This window comes from Diaphorina citri, unplaced genomic scaffold, assembly GCF_000475195.1.
Source record: "Diaphorina citri unplaced genomic scaffold, Diaci psyllid genome assembly version 1.1 scaffold1938, whole genome shotgun sequence".
Lineage (NCBI taxonomy): Eukaryota > Metazoa > Arthropoda > Insecta > Hemiptera > Psyllidae > Diaphorina > Diaphorina citri.
In genome coordinates this window covers 19,853-37,757 of record NW_007379364.1, presented here as the reverse complement: position 1 = coordinate 37,757, position 17,905 = coordinate 19,853, and the positions used below count along the sequence as shown (strand labels likewise).

Sequence of the window (17,905 nt, the reverse complement as noted above, 5' to 3'; positions counted from 1 at the left end):
GCTAATTTTATTTTTCAGATTTCTTTTTCCGAAAATAGAAAACAAAGAGTACCTACGCCTTAAAAATTAAATAACACCGCCAAGAAAAGAACAAATTTGAATTCGCGCTCTTTTTTAAACGAGTCGAAGAAAATCGGCTTCACTTTCATCACAAGTTTTCGTCAAGTATCCAGTCTTTTTGTACTCCACGAAATTTTCTCGCACTTGCGCAGTGCGCACTCTAGCGTTTAAAATCAAAAAAAGATAAACAAATCTCAAACGTTTTGCGACTTTGCGTTATTGGTTATTGGTTATTGCGTTGTGCTGATTTTGCCGGAACCCGAAAGTTGAGCTTTTTTAAGTTTTGAAGTACCTATTTGTTAAGGGACGAAAAACGACATAATCAGTCGTTTTATCCGTCGAACAACGGTTCTTTGTTGATTAATCTCTCTTTTTGTACTCCACGGAAATTTCTCGCACTTGCGCAGTGCGCACTCTAGCGTTTAAAATCAAAAAAAGATAAACAAATCTCAAATTGCGTTGTGCTGAATGTGCTGATTTTGCCGGAACCTGAAAGTTGAGCTTTTTTAAGTTTTGAAGTATTTGTTAAGGAACGAAAAACGGCATAATCAGTCGTTTTATCCGTCGAACAACGGTTCTTTTCATACCTTTATTTCTGTGATATATGTTTCACTAGTTTCGGTTTCTACACGGGTTCCATCATGAAGGACAAGGAGCCAAAGTTGGAAGTGAAGAAGCAAGGGTCTGCTCCCACTGTGTACCAAATCAACAAGGATAGGATCACAGAAGTAAGAATATACCTCATCTATCACACCAAAGTATATTAGGCCTGCCAATCATACTCAGAGCTCAGACTGTCTGATAGATAACTACCAAATCAACAAGGATAGGATCACAGAAGTAAGAATATACCTAATCTATCACACCAAAGTATATTAGGCCTGCCAATCATGCTCAGGCTGTCTGATAGATAACGGTACCATTGGTACATGTGTGGTGGAAAAAAGCTCAAGACCTAGATCTCCAGATTTTCCCCTCACTCATGCAGACTGTCTGACAGACCTAAAACAGATCAGATGGTCTGTCTGACAACAGGGTACTGTGGAGATATAGGTAAGTTTGGCAGATGGTTTGAGCACAAATAAAAAATTATATTGATAAAAGCCAACATATCTCAAAAACTTTGACCGAATACATACATTACTTTCCTTCCTATAGGATAAGGTGAAATTTATTAAAGGAATCTACCCCATACGGTCATACCTATAGGTAGGTGTACTTGTTGAAATGAAAGGTACCTACCTCCACAGGTACCAAATCAACAAGGATAGGATCACAGAAGTAAGAATATACCTAATCTATCACACCAAAGTATATTAGGCCTGCCAATCATGCTCAGAGCTCAGACTGTCTGATAGATAATTATTGGATTAGAAAATATGAAACACAGTTTACAAAGTGAGGGGATCAATAATTATTAATTGATTTTATACATCACAAGGTTGCGGTTATTCTGTACAAAAAATAAGAAAAAACTACTCACTATCTACCTACAAGAATAGTAAGTTAAAATAGCTTACTTACTGTTAAGTACAAAATTTTGATTACCAAGCCAAGTCCATTTTTTAAAAGGGTAAAATCAACTTACAAAGATTCTGATTCTGTCAAAAAAATGGCTGTACATTTTTCTTATATGCAATTACCAAGCCAAGTCCATTTTTTAAAAGGGTAAAATCAACTTACAAAGATTCTGATTCTGTCAAAAAAATGGCTGTACATTTTTCTTTCTTATATGCCCAGAAGCCCAAAGGGTCTCAAAATGAGGCTGTAAACCTGGGCTAAGCTAACTTTAAAACACTGGAAATTCAGTACATGTTTGTGTCGTGTAAACTGGAAGTATACAATTAGGAACATGGTCGTTAACAAAAAGTAATTGAAAAAGGTCGTTGAAAAACGGTACTTTATATTTTGAGTTCTTTGTCGAGGAATATAAAATACATTGCACAATGTGGTTCTCAATAATAATTTATATTGATAGGGGCCAAATTCTCAATAAAAAATTATTATATTGATAAAAGCCAACACAAGGAACATGGTCGTTAACAAAAAGTAATTGAAAAAGGTCGTTGAAAAACGGTACTTTATATTTTGAGTTCTTTGTCGAGGAATATAAATTACATTGCACAATGTGGTTCTCAATAATAATTTATATTGATAGGGGCCAAATTCGCAATAAAAAATTATTATATTGATAAAAGCCAACACATCTCAAAATGCTCATCAACAATAATTCATATTGACCAAACTCTCAATAAAAAATAACGGTACCATTGGTACGTGTGTGGTGGAAAAAGCTCAAGACCTAGATCTCCAGATTTTCCCCTCACTCATGCAGACTGTCTGACAGATCTAAAAAAAGATCATCTGACAGATCATATGGTCTGTCTGACAACAGGGTACTGTCGAGAAATAGGTAAGTTTGGCAGATGGTTTGAGCATGAGTTGTGGGCATTAGACCAACATGGGAAAGACCAAGAGAAATTGAATCTTATTGAATAATTCTCACATTTTCTTGAACCTTTCAGATTGCAGGGAAATATTGGGCACCTCATTCAGAAGGATCTCATCTACCATATGATGCAATGGAAGTGAAGAAGCAAGGGTCTGCTCCCACTGTGTACCAAATCAACAAGGATAGGATCACAGAAGTAAGAATATACCTAATCTATCAGACCAAAGTATATTAGGCCTGCCAATCATGCTCAAACTGTCTGATAGATAACAGTACCATTGGTACGTGTGTGGTGAAAAAAGCTCAAGACCTAGATCTCCAGATTTTCCCCTCACTCATGCAGACTGTCTGACAGACCTAAAAACAGTTCATTTGACAGATCAGATGGTCTGTCTGACAACAGGGTACTGCGGAGACATAGGTAAGTTTGGCAGATGGTTTGAGCACAAGTTGTGGGCATTAGACCAACATGGGAAAGACCAAGTAAAATTGAATCTTATCAAATAATTCTCAATCTCCAGATTTTCCCCTCACTCATGCAGACTGTCTGACAGACCTAAAACAGATCAGATGGTCTGTCTGACAACAGGGTACTGTGGAGACATAGGTAAGTTTGGCAGATGGTTTGAGCACGAGTTGTGGGCATTAGACCAACATGGGAAAGACCAAGAGAAATTGAATCTTATTGAATAATTCTCACATTTTTTTGAACCTTTCAGGTTGCAGGGAAATATTGGGCACCCCATTCAGAAGGATCTCATCTACCATATGATGCCAACATTGTTACACAGATCTACAGAACTGAAATCATTGGATGCAAGTAAGAACTGAAAGATCAAATTTATTTAGAAAAAATAACATATTTATATAACTTTGGAACGGTAGGTACTTGTGCAGAAGTCATGTCCGTGGAATATTGTTACCAAAGGAACTGGCACAAACAAGCAGTGACCCTGGTTATTATAGGGTTAGGTTGAATGCAAGAAGGAGTTTTCACAATTAGAGCAGTGATTAGTGTTATTATAGGGTTAGGTTAAATACAAAAAGGAGCTTTTCGTTTCCACGGATGTGACTTCTGCATAATTACCTTTGGAACTAAGTACCTACCCATGTATTAGTCCCAGAGTTGAGTGGATTGGAACACATCACATGCCTTCAGGCACACTCCATTTGTCAAGGGTCTAGGTTTGCCTTGCCCTTGGGATCAATTTAATTTGAAGTACCTACTTACTTTGGTTCAAGGCTATCAGTAAATTCTGAAAATTTCAATTCTTTAGCTTATGGCAGAGTTGCCAAAAATTACCTACCTTCCTTAATTTGAATGGTAAGTAGGTTTTTTTTAATTGATTACAATACTTTCTCATTACTTACCAGTACCTATAGTTTTGCCATACTTGAGCAATAGAAAGTAAAAACACCCCTTCATAAGTAATGCAAGCTTAATTTAATTCTACATACACTTTTCAGTTTTGCCATCCGAAGGATCATGATGTTAGAGTTTAGCCAATACCTGGAGAACTACCTGTGGCCAAATTACAAAACCGGAGAAGCATCACATGAACATCTCATGTCAATAGTGATTATGACCAATGAGAAGTTCCGGGAACGGGTGAATGCTTGGGAGGTAATTGAAAATTTATTTATTTTTGTAATCAAAGTATGTATTGTGTAGAATGTGATAATATCTCATAGTCAAGTCTTTGTCTGGGTACCCCCTTATATTTTGAATGCCTGACAATTTTGAATTCTGATTGTTCCTAGAGAAAGTTTGTAAAAGCCCACAAATTGAAATACCTACCTATTTAATTTTTGAAATTTCTTCTTCTTTTTTTTTCTGTGGGTAGGTATTTAGGTATTCAAAGTTCAAAAAGCTCAATGAATGGCCACTTGTAGGAAGCTCATGAAGATGTAGGTGTAACAGAGGGCGTTGTACGGGGCCCACGCTAGGATGAGGGAGAACCACCATAGGGACATAATGCTCAGGATTTTCACGTACATTTCAAACCTGGAAAAAGGATGATATAATAAATCATTATCGCTCATGTGATGAGAGACACACTACGGGATGGGCATGCTACGACACACACCACATGCGTCTAATGTAGCAGTTGTTTTATTGCTATGAAATAAAAATGGCGGTGAAACAGTCATCTTTTAAACCCAAAAAACCCATTGAGTTTATGACACCAGAAAAGAATTCAGCTACCTTGTTTATCCTGCATGAATACGACTGCTTTGTTTTACGTGTCCGTGAGATAGGCATGGCACTTATCTCACGGTGTTGAAAGGATTGGGGGTTTAAGAACCCCTGGACGTCCAGAAACAAAATCTGGGCTCCTTCTGTTTCTCTATTGTTTCAAGTCTTTCACAACATGTTTTCCCCCCTGACACGTTAATGGTGATTTATGACTTGTGCGTTATTCTCTTTTACTTCTCTCCAATCAATATGAAACTTACGTGTATCGCATCTTATGATGAATTCGACCGTAGACGGACATGCGACTGATCTTCTGCGCCGTGGTCAGATAGAAAAATGTGTTGACTAGAAGGATGGAACCCACTGAGATGAAGAAAATGGAGATGCCCAACCATCCTGAGGAAGAAAAAGACAGAAATCATGTTAACGATGGCAGCTGTTGTGTTGTTAGGATGAAATTTTAATTATGTTGAGCATAAATGCTTGTCCATGACTTGGACTCGAACCACCAACCTCCAGATTCAAAGTCCACCGTGCTAATCACTACACCACTGAGGTTGGGCTGTTGTATAGTCTTAGAGAGGACAAACAATTTCAATCAAAACGCACATTTTTAAAGGCGTTTTTGATTTTACTCCCTAGATTGTTTTGCTGGACATCTGCACAAAATAATGCTCAAGTTTCTCAACGTTGTGGAAAATATTCCCGAGGAAGGTTTGTGAAACTGATCAGGGTTACTTTTTTTTCCAGGTGTTCAATGTCACCTTCTAACACCTAAGGAACCTAAGGTCTTGTTGTGCTTTAGTTTTTACCCACCAATCTGCGACAAGTTACTCACCTGCTTACATTAACATCACCCAGTTCTTAAAGAAAAAGCCCAATCTGAGGATTAGGTGTAGGAGCAAAGAGCCCCAAAAAATGGGGGTGCATCCTATACGAACAAATGGCCCATTTTTTGCCAAATATAGGTCACTCTTATGGGAACCCCTATTTTTTATTTAATTTTTGGAATCAGCATAAAATTTTAATTGAAAAATTTTTCACTCGAAAAAATTTGCTCTACAAAAATTCTGTACACTGTGAGAAAGAAAAACAATTTCTTAATTATTTCTTTAGTTTTTGTATTATTCACTTAACTATTTCAACAACAATCAACAACAACAAACAAATTTATAAATGCTGTTCAAAATGAGATCCATTTGTTTGTACGCAGTAACGCATCCTTCGCTCTAACTCAGGACCAACTGCGTTGTTTATCATATCTGGGGTCACTGACGCACACAAAATCGCGATTTGTGCAAATTTTTGTAGAGCAAATTTTTTCGAGTGAATACATTTTTTCAATTAAAATTTTATGCTGATTCCAAAAATTAAATAAAAAATGGGGGTTCCCATAAAGGTAACCTATATTTGGAAAAAAAATGGGCCGTTTTGCAAAAAAATTGCAAATTTAAAAAATGCCATCCTAATCATTAAAATTTCATCTACATGATGCCGTTTATTTCATTCCTTAATTCCCAGCCGTTTCTGAGATATAAGCGTGGTTCGCAAATCACGAACCACCCTGTCAAAATTTCATCTACATGATGCCGTTTATTTCATTCCTTAATTCCCAGCCGTTTCTGAGATATAAGCGTGGTTCGCAAATCACGAACCACCCTGTATAAAAAAAATTCTGTCATAATTTACATGAAATCTTCACATCCATTATACATACTCTCTATTCCCCTCTTCAGACATTCAGAAAGCATCCTGAACATTTCCCTGGCCTTTTCCATCATGTTCTCGAGACAACTCTGAAATCTAGTGCAGTGCTTATGTCAGAACAGACAGCTCTTGTGGTATTTCTCAATCATTGCTTCAACAGTATGAACAGTACTCGAGTACCTAGCGAACGAAAGCTGCTGCTGAAGGTGTTGGGAGCATCCCGAGATCCTTGGATATTACAGAGGTAAAAACTTTTTCTCTACCACGTAACCCTTGGGCTAGCAACTCTCACTATATCAGGTAGACCTGTCAGGTACACTTGGTACCTGATGAGCACACACTGCACAACAGTATGGAAGAACAGCTCATCCGAGACCAGATCAAACATTTGGTGTCTCTGTCCATGTGGATATCACTGCAGCAGGTGAGTGAAAGTTTACGATAGCACATTGAATGCCCCAGCTCCCAATGGATCATTGAAGTTAAGCTACGTTACATAAGGTTGGTATTTGGATGGGAGACAGTCTGAGTATTTGTGTGCTGCTGGTGTATTAGAACAGCTCATCCGAGACCAGATCAAACATTTGGTGTCTCTGTCCATGTGGATATCACTGCAGCAGGTGAGTGAAGGTTTACGATAGTACATTGAATGCACCAGTTCCCAATGGGTCATTGAAGTTAAGCTACTTTGCATATGGTTGGTATCTGGATGGGAGACAGTCTGAGTATTTGTGTGCTGCTGGTGTTTCCTTGCCCCACTCAGGCTGGGTGAGGTTAATGTGATTAGGTTGGTACCTTGTTACCAAATGGAGGGTAAAACCCATGCCATTAAAGATCTAAAAAAATAATAATAATAGAACAGCTCATCCGAGACCAGATCAAACATTTGGTGTCTCTGTCCATGTGGATATCACTGCAGCAGGTGAGTGAAGGTTTACGATAGCACATTGAATGCCCCAGTTCCCAATGGATCATTGAAGTTAAGCTACGTTACATATGGTTGGTATCTGGATGGGAGACAGTCTGAGTATTTGTGTGCTGCTGGTGTTTCCTTGCCCCACTCAGGCTGGGTGAGGTTAATGTGATTAGGTTGGTACCTTGTTACCAAATGGAGGGTAAAACCCATGCCATTAAAGATCTAAAAAAATAATAATAATAAACATGAGCTAAGGGAGCTAATGCTTGTAGATTTTGCAAGGGGTAGGGATGTAGGAGCAAAGAGATTTCCTTTTCCTTTTTTAAAGATTTCCTTTGGTTTAAAGCACATAAGTCCAAGTATTTATAACAGACGGAGCTGGGCATGCATAATGAGGAGGCCCCTGCTGCTACAACAATAAGTATAGTTCCCAATGGATCATTGAAGTTAAGCTACGTTACATATGGTTGGTATCTGGATGGGAGACAGTCTGAGTATTTGTGTGCTGCTGGTGTTTCCTTGCCCCACTCAGACTGGGTGAGGTTAATGTGATTAGGTTGGTACCTTGTTACCAAATGGAGGGTAAAACCCATGCCATTAAAGATCTAAAATAATAATAATAAACAAACATGAGCTAAGGGAGCTAATGCTTGTAGATTTTGCAAGGGGTAGGGATGTAGGAGCAAAGAGATTTCCTTTTCCTTTTTTAAAGATTTCCTTTGGTTTGAAGCACATGAGTCCAAGTATTTATAACGGACGGAGCTGGGGATGCATAATGAGGAGGCCCCTGCTGCTACAACAACAAGTATGAGGCACACTGGAAAGGTCTGCAGAATCTGTTTGGCAATGGAACGTTCAGTATGGGGGCACTCATTGGTGTTGTGACGTCACACTTCTCCGCTCCGTATGATTTACATGAAGTAAGTGCTAGAATTTTTTGCCGCCTTGTCTGATAATTAAGAAGGAAAGTGATAGGTATGTTATCCCTTTATTCTCTTCTTTTTTTTAGCAAAGGTTTATGTTCGCATCACACACCACATGCGTCTAATGTAGCAGTTGTTTTATTGCTATGAAATAAAAATGGCGGTGAAACAGTCATCTTTTAAACCCAAAAAAACCCATTGAGTTTATGACACCAGAAAAGAATTCAGCTACCTTGTTTATCCTGCATGAATACGACTGCTTTGCTTTACGTATCCGTGAGATAGGCATGGCACTTATCTCACGGTGTTGAAAGGATTGGGGGTTTAAGAACCCCTGGATGTCCAGAAACAATATCTGGGCTCCTTCCGTTTCTCTATTGTTTCAAGTCTTTCACAACATGTTTTCCCCCCTGACACGTTATGACTTCTGCGTTATTCTCTTTTACTTCTCTCCAATCAATATATATGATGCCAACATTGTTACACAGATCTACAGAACTGAAATCATCGGATGCAAGTAAGAACTGAAAGAGCAAATTTATTTAGAAAAAAGAACATATTTATATAACTTTGGAACGGTATAGGATAAGGAAAGTAATAAAAAATTGACGATAGGGGACAATAATTCTCAATAATAATTCATATTGATGGAGGACAACTCTTCTCCCCACTCGGAGGGCATGGGTTCGACTCCGTCCGAGGATCTGCAACACGGGAAGATGCATTTCTCGTGACACAGCGTAGTCTTGATCAGATAGCGCACTCGTTTGCATCCCAGGACACAGATGTAGAAGATGATGGCCACTTGTAGGAAGCTCATGAAGATGTAGGTGTAACAGAGGGCGTTGTACGGGGCCCACGCTAGGATGAGGGAGAACCACCAGAGGGACATGATGCTCAGGATTTTCACGTACATTTCAAACCTGGATCCGTGGAATATTGCTACCAAAGGAACTGGCACAAACGAGCAGTGACCCTGGTTATTATAGGGTTAGGTTAAATGCAAGAAGGAGTTTCACAATTAGAGCAGTGATTAGTGTTATTATAGGGTTAGGTTGAATACAAAAAGGAGCTTTTCTTTTCCACGGATGTGACTTCTGGATAATTACCTTTGGAACTAAGTACCTACCCATGTATTAGTCCTAGAGTTGAGTGGATTGGAATCTCATCACATGCCTTCAGGCACACTCCATTTGTCAAGGGTCTAGGTTTGCGTTGCCCTTGGGATCAATTTAATTTGAAGTACCTACTTTGGTTCAAGGCTATCAGTAAATTCTGAAAATTTCAATTCTTTAGCTTATGGCAGAGTTGCCAAAAATTACTTACCTTCTTATGATAATGATAATTATATTGATAATGATAATGATAATGATAATGATAATTATATTGATAATGATAATGATAATGATAATGATAATTATATTGATAATGATAATGATAATGATAATGATAATTATATTGATAATGATAATGATAATGATAATGATAATTATATTGATAATGATAATGATAATGATAATGATAATTATATTGATAATGATAATGATAATGATAATGATAATGATAATTATATTGATAATGATAATGATAATGATAATGATAATTATATTGATAATGATAATGATAATGATAATGATAATTATATTGATAATGATAATGATAATGATAATGATAATTATATTGATAATGATAATGATAATGATAATGATAATTATATTGATAATGATAATGATAATGATAATGATAATTATATTGATAATGATAATGATAATGATAATGATAATTATATTGATAATGATAATGATAATGATAATGATAATTATATTGATAATGATAATGATAATGATAATGATAATTATATTGATAATGATAATGATAATGATAATGATAATTATATTGATAATGATAATGATAATGATAATGATAATGATAATTATATTGATAATGATAATGATAATGATAATGATAATTATATTGATAATGATAATGATAATGATAATGATAATTATATTGATAATGATAATGATAATGATAATGATAATTATATTGATAATGATAATGATAATGATAATGATAATTATATTGATAATGATAATGATAATGATAATGATAATTATATTGATAATGATAATGATAATGATAATGATAATTATATTGATAATGATAATGATAATGATAATGATAATTATATTGATAATGATAATGATAATGATAATGATAATTATATTGATAATGATAATGATAATGATAATGATAATTATATTGATAATGATAATGATAATGATAATGATAATGATAATTATATTGATAATGATAATGATAATGATAATGATAATTATATTGATAATGATAATGATAATGATAATGATAATTATATTGATAATGATAATGATAATGATAATGATAATTATATTGATAATGATAATGATAATGATAATGATAATTATATTGATAATGATAATGATAATGATAATGATAATTATATTGATAATGATAATGATAATGATAATGATAATTATATTGATAATGATAATGATAATGATAATGATAATTATATTGATAATGATAATGATAATGATAATGATAATTATATTGATAATGATAATGATAATGATAATGATAATTATATTGATAATGATAATGATAATGATAATGATAATGATAATGATAATAATAATAATAATAAACATGAGCTAAGGGAGCTAATGCTTGTAGATTTTGCAAGGGGTAGGGATGTAGGAGCAAAGAGATTTCCTTTTCCTTTTTTAAAGATTTCCTTTGGTTTGAAGCACATAAGTCCAAGTATTTATAACAGACGGAGCTGGGGATGCATAATGAGGAGGCCCCTGCTGCTACAACAACAAGTATGTATTTTTAATTTTACCCCTGTTTCTTTCACAGAGTCGTCGAGAGCAAGAACTCAGAAACGTACCCAAGTGGCGGAAATACTGGAAATTGATCATGAAGAAAGACAACCCAGAAGAGAAAGAAAAGCTGGAGTGGGAAAGAAAATATCTGCACAAAATAATGCTCAAGTTTCTCAACGTTGTGGAAAATATTCCCGAGGAAGGTTTGTGAAAATGATCAGGGTTACTTTTTTTCCAGGTGTTTAATGTCACCTTTTAACACCTAAGGAACCTAAGGTCTTGGTCGTACACATATAGGTTCGTATTCGTATTCCGTTCGGTGACTCATGTGTTCCAACCGACATCAAGTCAAACAACTTCGTCATCTTTTTTGGTACGAAAGACAAAAGCCCTGTGGCTATGACCAGGTATATTATGATTTGCCGGGCACTGGTTTTGCCAAAGCGGAAAGTGGTTGAACCAGCTTCTTTTTTTCTTCGGTGCTTCTTTAGGCAAGTTTTTCCCTCGTGTTAACATAATGTATGTAAAATGCCTGAAGTACCGGCACTAGTCGTTCAAGTATTGTTCTTTTAGAATTGGTGGTATTTATAAGATTGAATAGGTATTTGTTTTATTCGACTTTTTTTTTCGTGCGTCCAAACCTAAAAGGCAGTTTCAGTGCAATAGTCCTAAACAAAAATGGACGCGGGTGCATCCTATACGAATCTACAAACCTCACCCAGCCTGAGTGGGATTGGGAAAAGCCAGCATCATGAAATTGCCCAGATGGTCCATCCTTCGTTTACCTTCTAACCACATGTTGCTTAATTTTAGTGATCCTTAACACGTTGATCGCCATGGAAGACGTAAATGTCTTACACAATTGTACCATAATTATGGCTCTGTGTCTACCTGGGTCTTACACAATTGTACCATATGGCCCCGTAAGACACATACCTAGGGACTTTTCTAAAAATAACAAAAGATCAAAACCTCCTACATTCGTGTTTTGGTTGTTCTCATGATAATCCACAATTTTCAGGAATATTTTCGCAATTCTCGGAAATTTGTGTCAGATTTGAGGTGTGTTGTATTGTGTTTATACTGTCTGTCTGTGTTACTCGTAGATATACAGATTACAGATTAGCATTTTGTTGGTCTGTTACGTTTCTGTAGTAGGTAATTTTTGTCTCTATGTCTGGAAAAAAGGGATGAAATATATTGAATCATTGACCGAACGTCCGAACGAAGTGAAGGTTTACGTTTTAATTCGACCATTTTGCAATCGGTTTGGATGTTTGATTGTTCCGCTATCCATTCAGTGGTCTGATTTTGATGGAATTTGGTACATATGTTCCTTGAATCAAAGCACGTCGATCCTTGTTTTTTTTCTTCTTTTTTTTTGCACGATTATGGTCATTTATGACTTGTGCGTTATTCTCTTTGTCTTTATTCATTGTCGCACCATAATAAATTAAAATAAATGAAATTTATTCAATGTATAACTTACGTGTATCGCATCTTATGATGAATTCGACCGTACACGGACATGCGATTGATCTTCTGCGCCGTCGTCAGATAGAAAAATGTGTTGACTAGAAGGATGGAACCCACTGAGATGAAGAAAATGGAGATGCCCAACCATCCTGAGGAAAAAAAGTTAATGATGGCAGCTGTTGTATAGTCTCAGGAAGGGGTGCAATAGTCCTACATACTGGACTCCGCACACAAGAATTTCGTCAGAAAAGACCCCCATTCCAGTGTAATGTAATGGTCTCAGAGAGGACGAAACAAGTTCAACCTAAAAGCAAACTTTTGCAGGCGTTTTTGATTTTACTCCTAAGGTTGTTTTGCTCGAAGAGTAGCCTCCGGTGCCTAGTGGGTATCACACTAGGCTTGCACGCCGGAGGTCCCAGGTTCGGTTCCCGGCGGGGTCAAAGTTTTTTCTTGTATGGTTCTCCGCCTGTTTTGCCGAGAGACAGTTATGACATTAATGACACCTGTCTCACAGTGTTGCAAATGGTTTAAAACCCTTTGGACGGCCAGACAGATTATCTGGGCTCCTTCCATGTCTTCCAAACTGTCACGGAAGCTCTATACTCACCCATGATTCTATTACACTGGGAAGGAGGCTGCAGGAGAGCCCAGGTCGAGTGAGATGGGGGTGGGGTAGTTTGAAGAAGGTGCACGGCGGACGATTCTTGCACCTCGGCGTCCAAGAGGAAGTGAGAGAACACGGCCATGAACGACATACAAAAGGTACTGCCCCACACGTAGCAGGAGTAGTAGAAATACTTGCGCCCGTCAGTTATCCTCAGGAATACGTTGCGAGTCCTGGAAACAGTTGAGAATTAATTAATTCCTGGAACTATTAAAAGGTCTGAATGTCAAGGACTGTTCAGGTTGAATACACAGTGGAATTGGATTTTCAGCATGCAATGAGGAGAATTCCTCAATCCATCTGTTATACCTCTTCAGCCTTTTTTGTGGAGAATGGTTACATGGTTCCTTGAACAAATTTTACCGACATAATATTTAAAAATAGCTGCATCCCAATACATATCAATGTTAATTTGAGGCAGTAGACCTGGCCCTTGAACAAAAAATTGCACTAAGTAGCAATCAGTGACAAATACTAATATACATGATGTGAATGTTGATCCACGTTAAAGCGCAGTTAAGACTTTCTAGAGGTGTTACAGTGACACTCATTTTTCCGCAAAGTTGTGCCAATGTGTCACATGTCTTGAAGGACAAACACAAAATGTACTTTATGAGACACCCATTTTCCGGCCTACTATGTAAAATAAGGTACGGTCAGTTTGAATTGAAAGTTACAGCCCAGCACGAGGAAGATGGTGATGAAATTAGCATAGAAACGACCTAGTTCTGAGTCATCAGGTGGATGTAGGACAGCGGTTCGTAGAACATTGAGTAACACCAAGTTTACTTTATGTGGTTAGGTGGAAGAGCTCTCTATCTTGAGAATCCTGCCATTCTAAAGAAAAGAAAAATTCATTAATAAAAAAAAATCCTATTTGTCCTATTCTGATCTGGTATCTACGAATAAGCGGGTCAGAAATAACAACTAAGTCTGAGAATCGCTGGTCTTGTGCTTTTGGTCCATTGCCAGTAGGTGTAAATGATTTCAGCATGATATTCCTTATACAAGTTCGTAGTTTTGTATTCGTACACATATAGGTTCGTATTCGTATTCCGTTCGGTGACTCATGTGTTCCAACCGACATCAAGTCAAACAACTTCGTCATCTTTTTTGGTACGAAAGACAAAAGCCCTGTGGCTATGACCAGGTATATTATGATTTGCCGGGCACTGGTTTTGCCAAAGCGGAAAGTGGTTGAACCAGCTTCTTTTTTTCTTCGGTGCTTCTTTAGGCAAGTTTTTCCCTCGTGTTAACATAATGTATGTAAAATGCCTGAAGTACCGGCACTAGTCGTTCAAGTATTGTTCTTTTAGAATTGGTGGTATTTATAAGATTGAATAGGTATTTGTTTTATTCGACTTTTTTTTTCGTGCGTCCAAACCTAAAAGGCAGTTTCAGTGCAATAGTCCTAAACAAAAATGGACGCGGCACACAAAGGATCAAGAAGAGACCGCTCCAACATGATAAAATGTGAAACGGAAACGGGCAGTTAGAGATGACATGGACGCGGCACACAAAGGATCAAGAAGAGACCGCTCCAACATGATAAAATGTGAAACGGAAACGGGCAGTTAGAGATGACAAAAAAATTAACTTGAGGGAAAATCTTGTCAAATGAATTGTTAACAAGCAGATATACAAGTTGAATGTGAGTTTTAACGCGATCTCTTTGATATTGTATTGACAAAAGCTAATTCTTCATACCAAATTCTAGTCAGATCAGAGATCAGTATCTTGAGAATAGTTGAGAGCATTCGTGTTCATTTGGCTTGTTCTATACTAACTTCAAAGTCGCCTATGATGTCAAAATCTAATCAGATTATTAGGTATCTCAAGATCATTCATATAGATTTTGCCTGTTCCATACTTTCATGTCTCCTGTAGTCCTACTCGTATGATTCACCTGTTGTATGGACTGAGTGGTATATTAGCTATTAGTATGCTAGGATCGTCATCCCAAGAACCTTGACTAGTTTGGTTAGCCCATTAGATGACTTGATATTTCTCCGTATCGCATATACCTTCTACGAGTACGGTTGAATTTAGATACCATCTGTAGTGTACATTTAGACTCAGTAGCTGAGTACCATATCAGATGTTCACTTATAGATACCATCTACCGTCTTGTTTGATACTTATAGCTTAGTGGTATTTGTTCATATCCTATTGATAGTTTAGCATCTGCTTTAACCGGCAGTTACTGATGTTCGATCAGAGCTTATTTCATATGCATTTAATAATTATGCATACCTATGTGATGGAATGGAATAATCAAATTCCCCGAAGTCTTAGACAAGGTAGAATGAATTGAAGGGTGGATTGATTTTTTGTCTCTATATTTCCTCAGAGGAACTCTGAAAAATTTGTGTAGATGATTGTCGAGGTTGGAGACAAAGACCTTTGGCCAGTTGATGATTTGTTTTGAAAAAATTAGATACCATCTGTAGTGTACATTTAGACTCAGTAGCTGAGTACCATATCAGATGTTCACTTATAGATACCATCTACCGTCTTGTTTAATACCTATAGCTTAGTGGTATTTGTTCGTATCCTATTGATAGTTTAGCATCTGCTTAGTCCGGCAGTGGCTGATGTTCTATCATAGCTTATTTCATATGCATTTAATAATTATGCATACCTACCTATGTGATGGAATGGAATAATCAAATCAAATTCCCTGAAGTCTTAGACAAGGTAGAATGAATTGAAGGGTGGATTGATTTTTTGTCTCTACATTTCCTCAGAGGAACTCTGAAAAATTTGTGTAGATGATTGTCGAGGTTGGAGACAAAAAGACCTTTGGCCAGTTGATGATTTGTTTTGAAAAACTAAAGAAATGTGTGAGTGGATTAGTGGGTCTCTAGTTGCCTAATTAATTGAGGTGATTTCTTGAATTCAGACTTACCTAAAAGTTCTCCAGATGTAAAACCCAAGTCCATTCAACCAGAAGAAAGCTGCTAGTGTGCTAATCTGTTTGAAAATATCTGGAAGGAAAATAGAAATGGTTGATTTAGAAGATGCTAGAAAGCTCTTGTTGCACCAGTTGTACCGAACCTCACCCTAATCATAGCACCTCAAACACGAAAAGAAATCGACGGTGTTAAATTGGCTTCAATGAAAGAAGCCCGAAGAATATGGCCGAGGATAGATTAGGGCCAGCCACTCACTAGATACATAGATCTGAACAGGTGTCAGGTCTATCTGATAGGGTCAGTTCTACCTGATAGCATTTGTGCTCATCAGGTGGACCTGAGAGACGGACCATTTCAGTCGTACCTGTCAGGTCTACCTGATAGTGAGTGACTGGCCTTACGTGCACGAACCATGACTAGATGACCGTGTACCAATACTCACCAACTTGCTCGCTGAGAAAGATCAGGAAGAAAATTGCCAAAGGAGTCATGTTGTTGCGCGTTGGAGGTGTCACGTGTATGCTTCCTCAGAGGAATTTGTTTCACATGATAGCTTTGTATGGGCGTGCGTTTCTCCCAATTTTATGGAAACACTGAGCACTGGTAGACTGCTGAGTCACTATTATCCTGGGCACTTATAGGAGTTCACTTCACATTACCAAGAAAAAGTCAGCAATGAATGCTGCTGAATTGAAATTTCAATAAAACATCATTTTGTTATCACTATCATTATAATGTGATTATTATTTTTTGCACATTAATACATGAATTTGCTACTTCTGATTAGAAGTGCCTATATGATTTGTACCTATAGGAATTAACAATTATGTAGTATACTTTATTGGAGAAAATAATTAACTATTCAATTTGTCTAATAATTTTATAGACCTTGTCATAAATGTGTTGCTATTTATGTTGCTCTGTGTAATTGTTACAGATAGCATAGCACTTGCTCGCTGAGAAAGATCAGGAAGAAAATTGCCACAGGAGTCATGTTGTTGCGCGTTGGAGGTGTCACGTGTATGCTTTCTCAGATGAAAACTTGCTCGCTGAGAAAGATCAGGAAGAAAATTGCCAAAGGAGTCATGTTGTTGCGCGTTGGAGGTGTCACGTGTATGCTTCCTCAGATGAAATTGTTTCACATGATAGCTTTGTATGGGCGTGTGTTTCTCCCAATTTTATGGAAACACTGAGCACTGGTAGACTGCTGAGCCACTATTATCCTGGGCACTTAAAGGAGTTCACTTCACATTACCAAGAAAAAGTCAGCAATGAATGCTGCTGAATTGAAATTTCAATAAAACATCATTTTGTTATCACTATCATTATAATGTGATTATTATTTTTTGCACATTAATACATGAATTTGCTACTTCTGATTAGAAGTGCCTATATGATTTGTACCTATAGGAATTAACAATTAGTATACTTTCTTGGAGAAAACAATTAACTATTCATTTTGTCTAATAATTTTATAGACCTTGTCATAAATGTGTTGCTATTTATGTTGCTCTGTTTAATTGTTACAGATAAAACACGTATAAAACCCGTTTTATAACCGGCTTGTTTGAACTCATACTAAAAGAACGGTTTAACCTTATGGATTTTTTTAGTCCTAGGTCATTAATGGTTTTTCGTTCAAGAACTTTAAAATCCAGCTCATCTTACGAAGCGCGAGGGAACATGCTTCTGGTGCTCATGCTTTTATTTTTATCCCTTCGGATGGCC

At 36.9% G+C, this 17,905-nt stretch overlaps 1 protein-coding gene and 1 long non-coding RNA gene across 5 annotated transcripts in view; one reads left to right on the top strand and one right to left on the bottom strand.

Moving 5' to 3' along the window:
- The first annotated feature begins 1,138 nt into the window (after positions 1 to 1,138).
- Positions 1,139 to 9,082, top strand: LOC113470925. The gene is made up of 2 exons (XR_003393812.1): positions 1,139 to 1,224; positions 8,846 to 9,082. It is a non-coding gene; the product is annotated as an uncharacterized LOC113470925 (long non-coding RNA).
- Positions 8,870 to 17,905, bottom strand: part of LOC103517725 (probable G-protein coupled receptor Mth-like 5) — a 25,595-nt gene continuing 16,559 nt past the window's right edge. For all 4 annotated transcript variants that reach the window (XM_026829719.1, XM_026829721.1, XM_026829718.1 and 1 more), the window contains exons 5-8: positions 16,171 to 16,249; positions 13,206 to 13,435; positions 12,612 to 12,747; positions 8,870 to 9,178 (exon numbers count right to left, since the gene is read on the bottom strand). In XM_026829719.1, the coding sequence (XP_026685520.1) occupies positions 8,884 to 9,178; positions 12,612 to 12,747; positions 13,206 to 13,435; positions 16,171 to 16,249 (740 nt within the window). In that variant the 3' untranslated portion in view covers positions 8,870 to 8,883. The remainder of the gene's footprint in view (positions 9,179 to 12,611; positions 12,748 to 13,205; positions 13,436 to 16,170; positions 16,250 to 17,905) is intronic.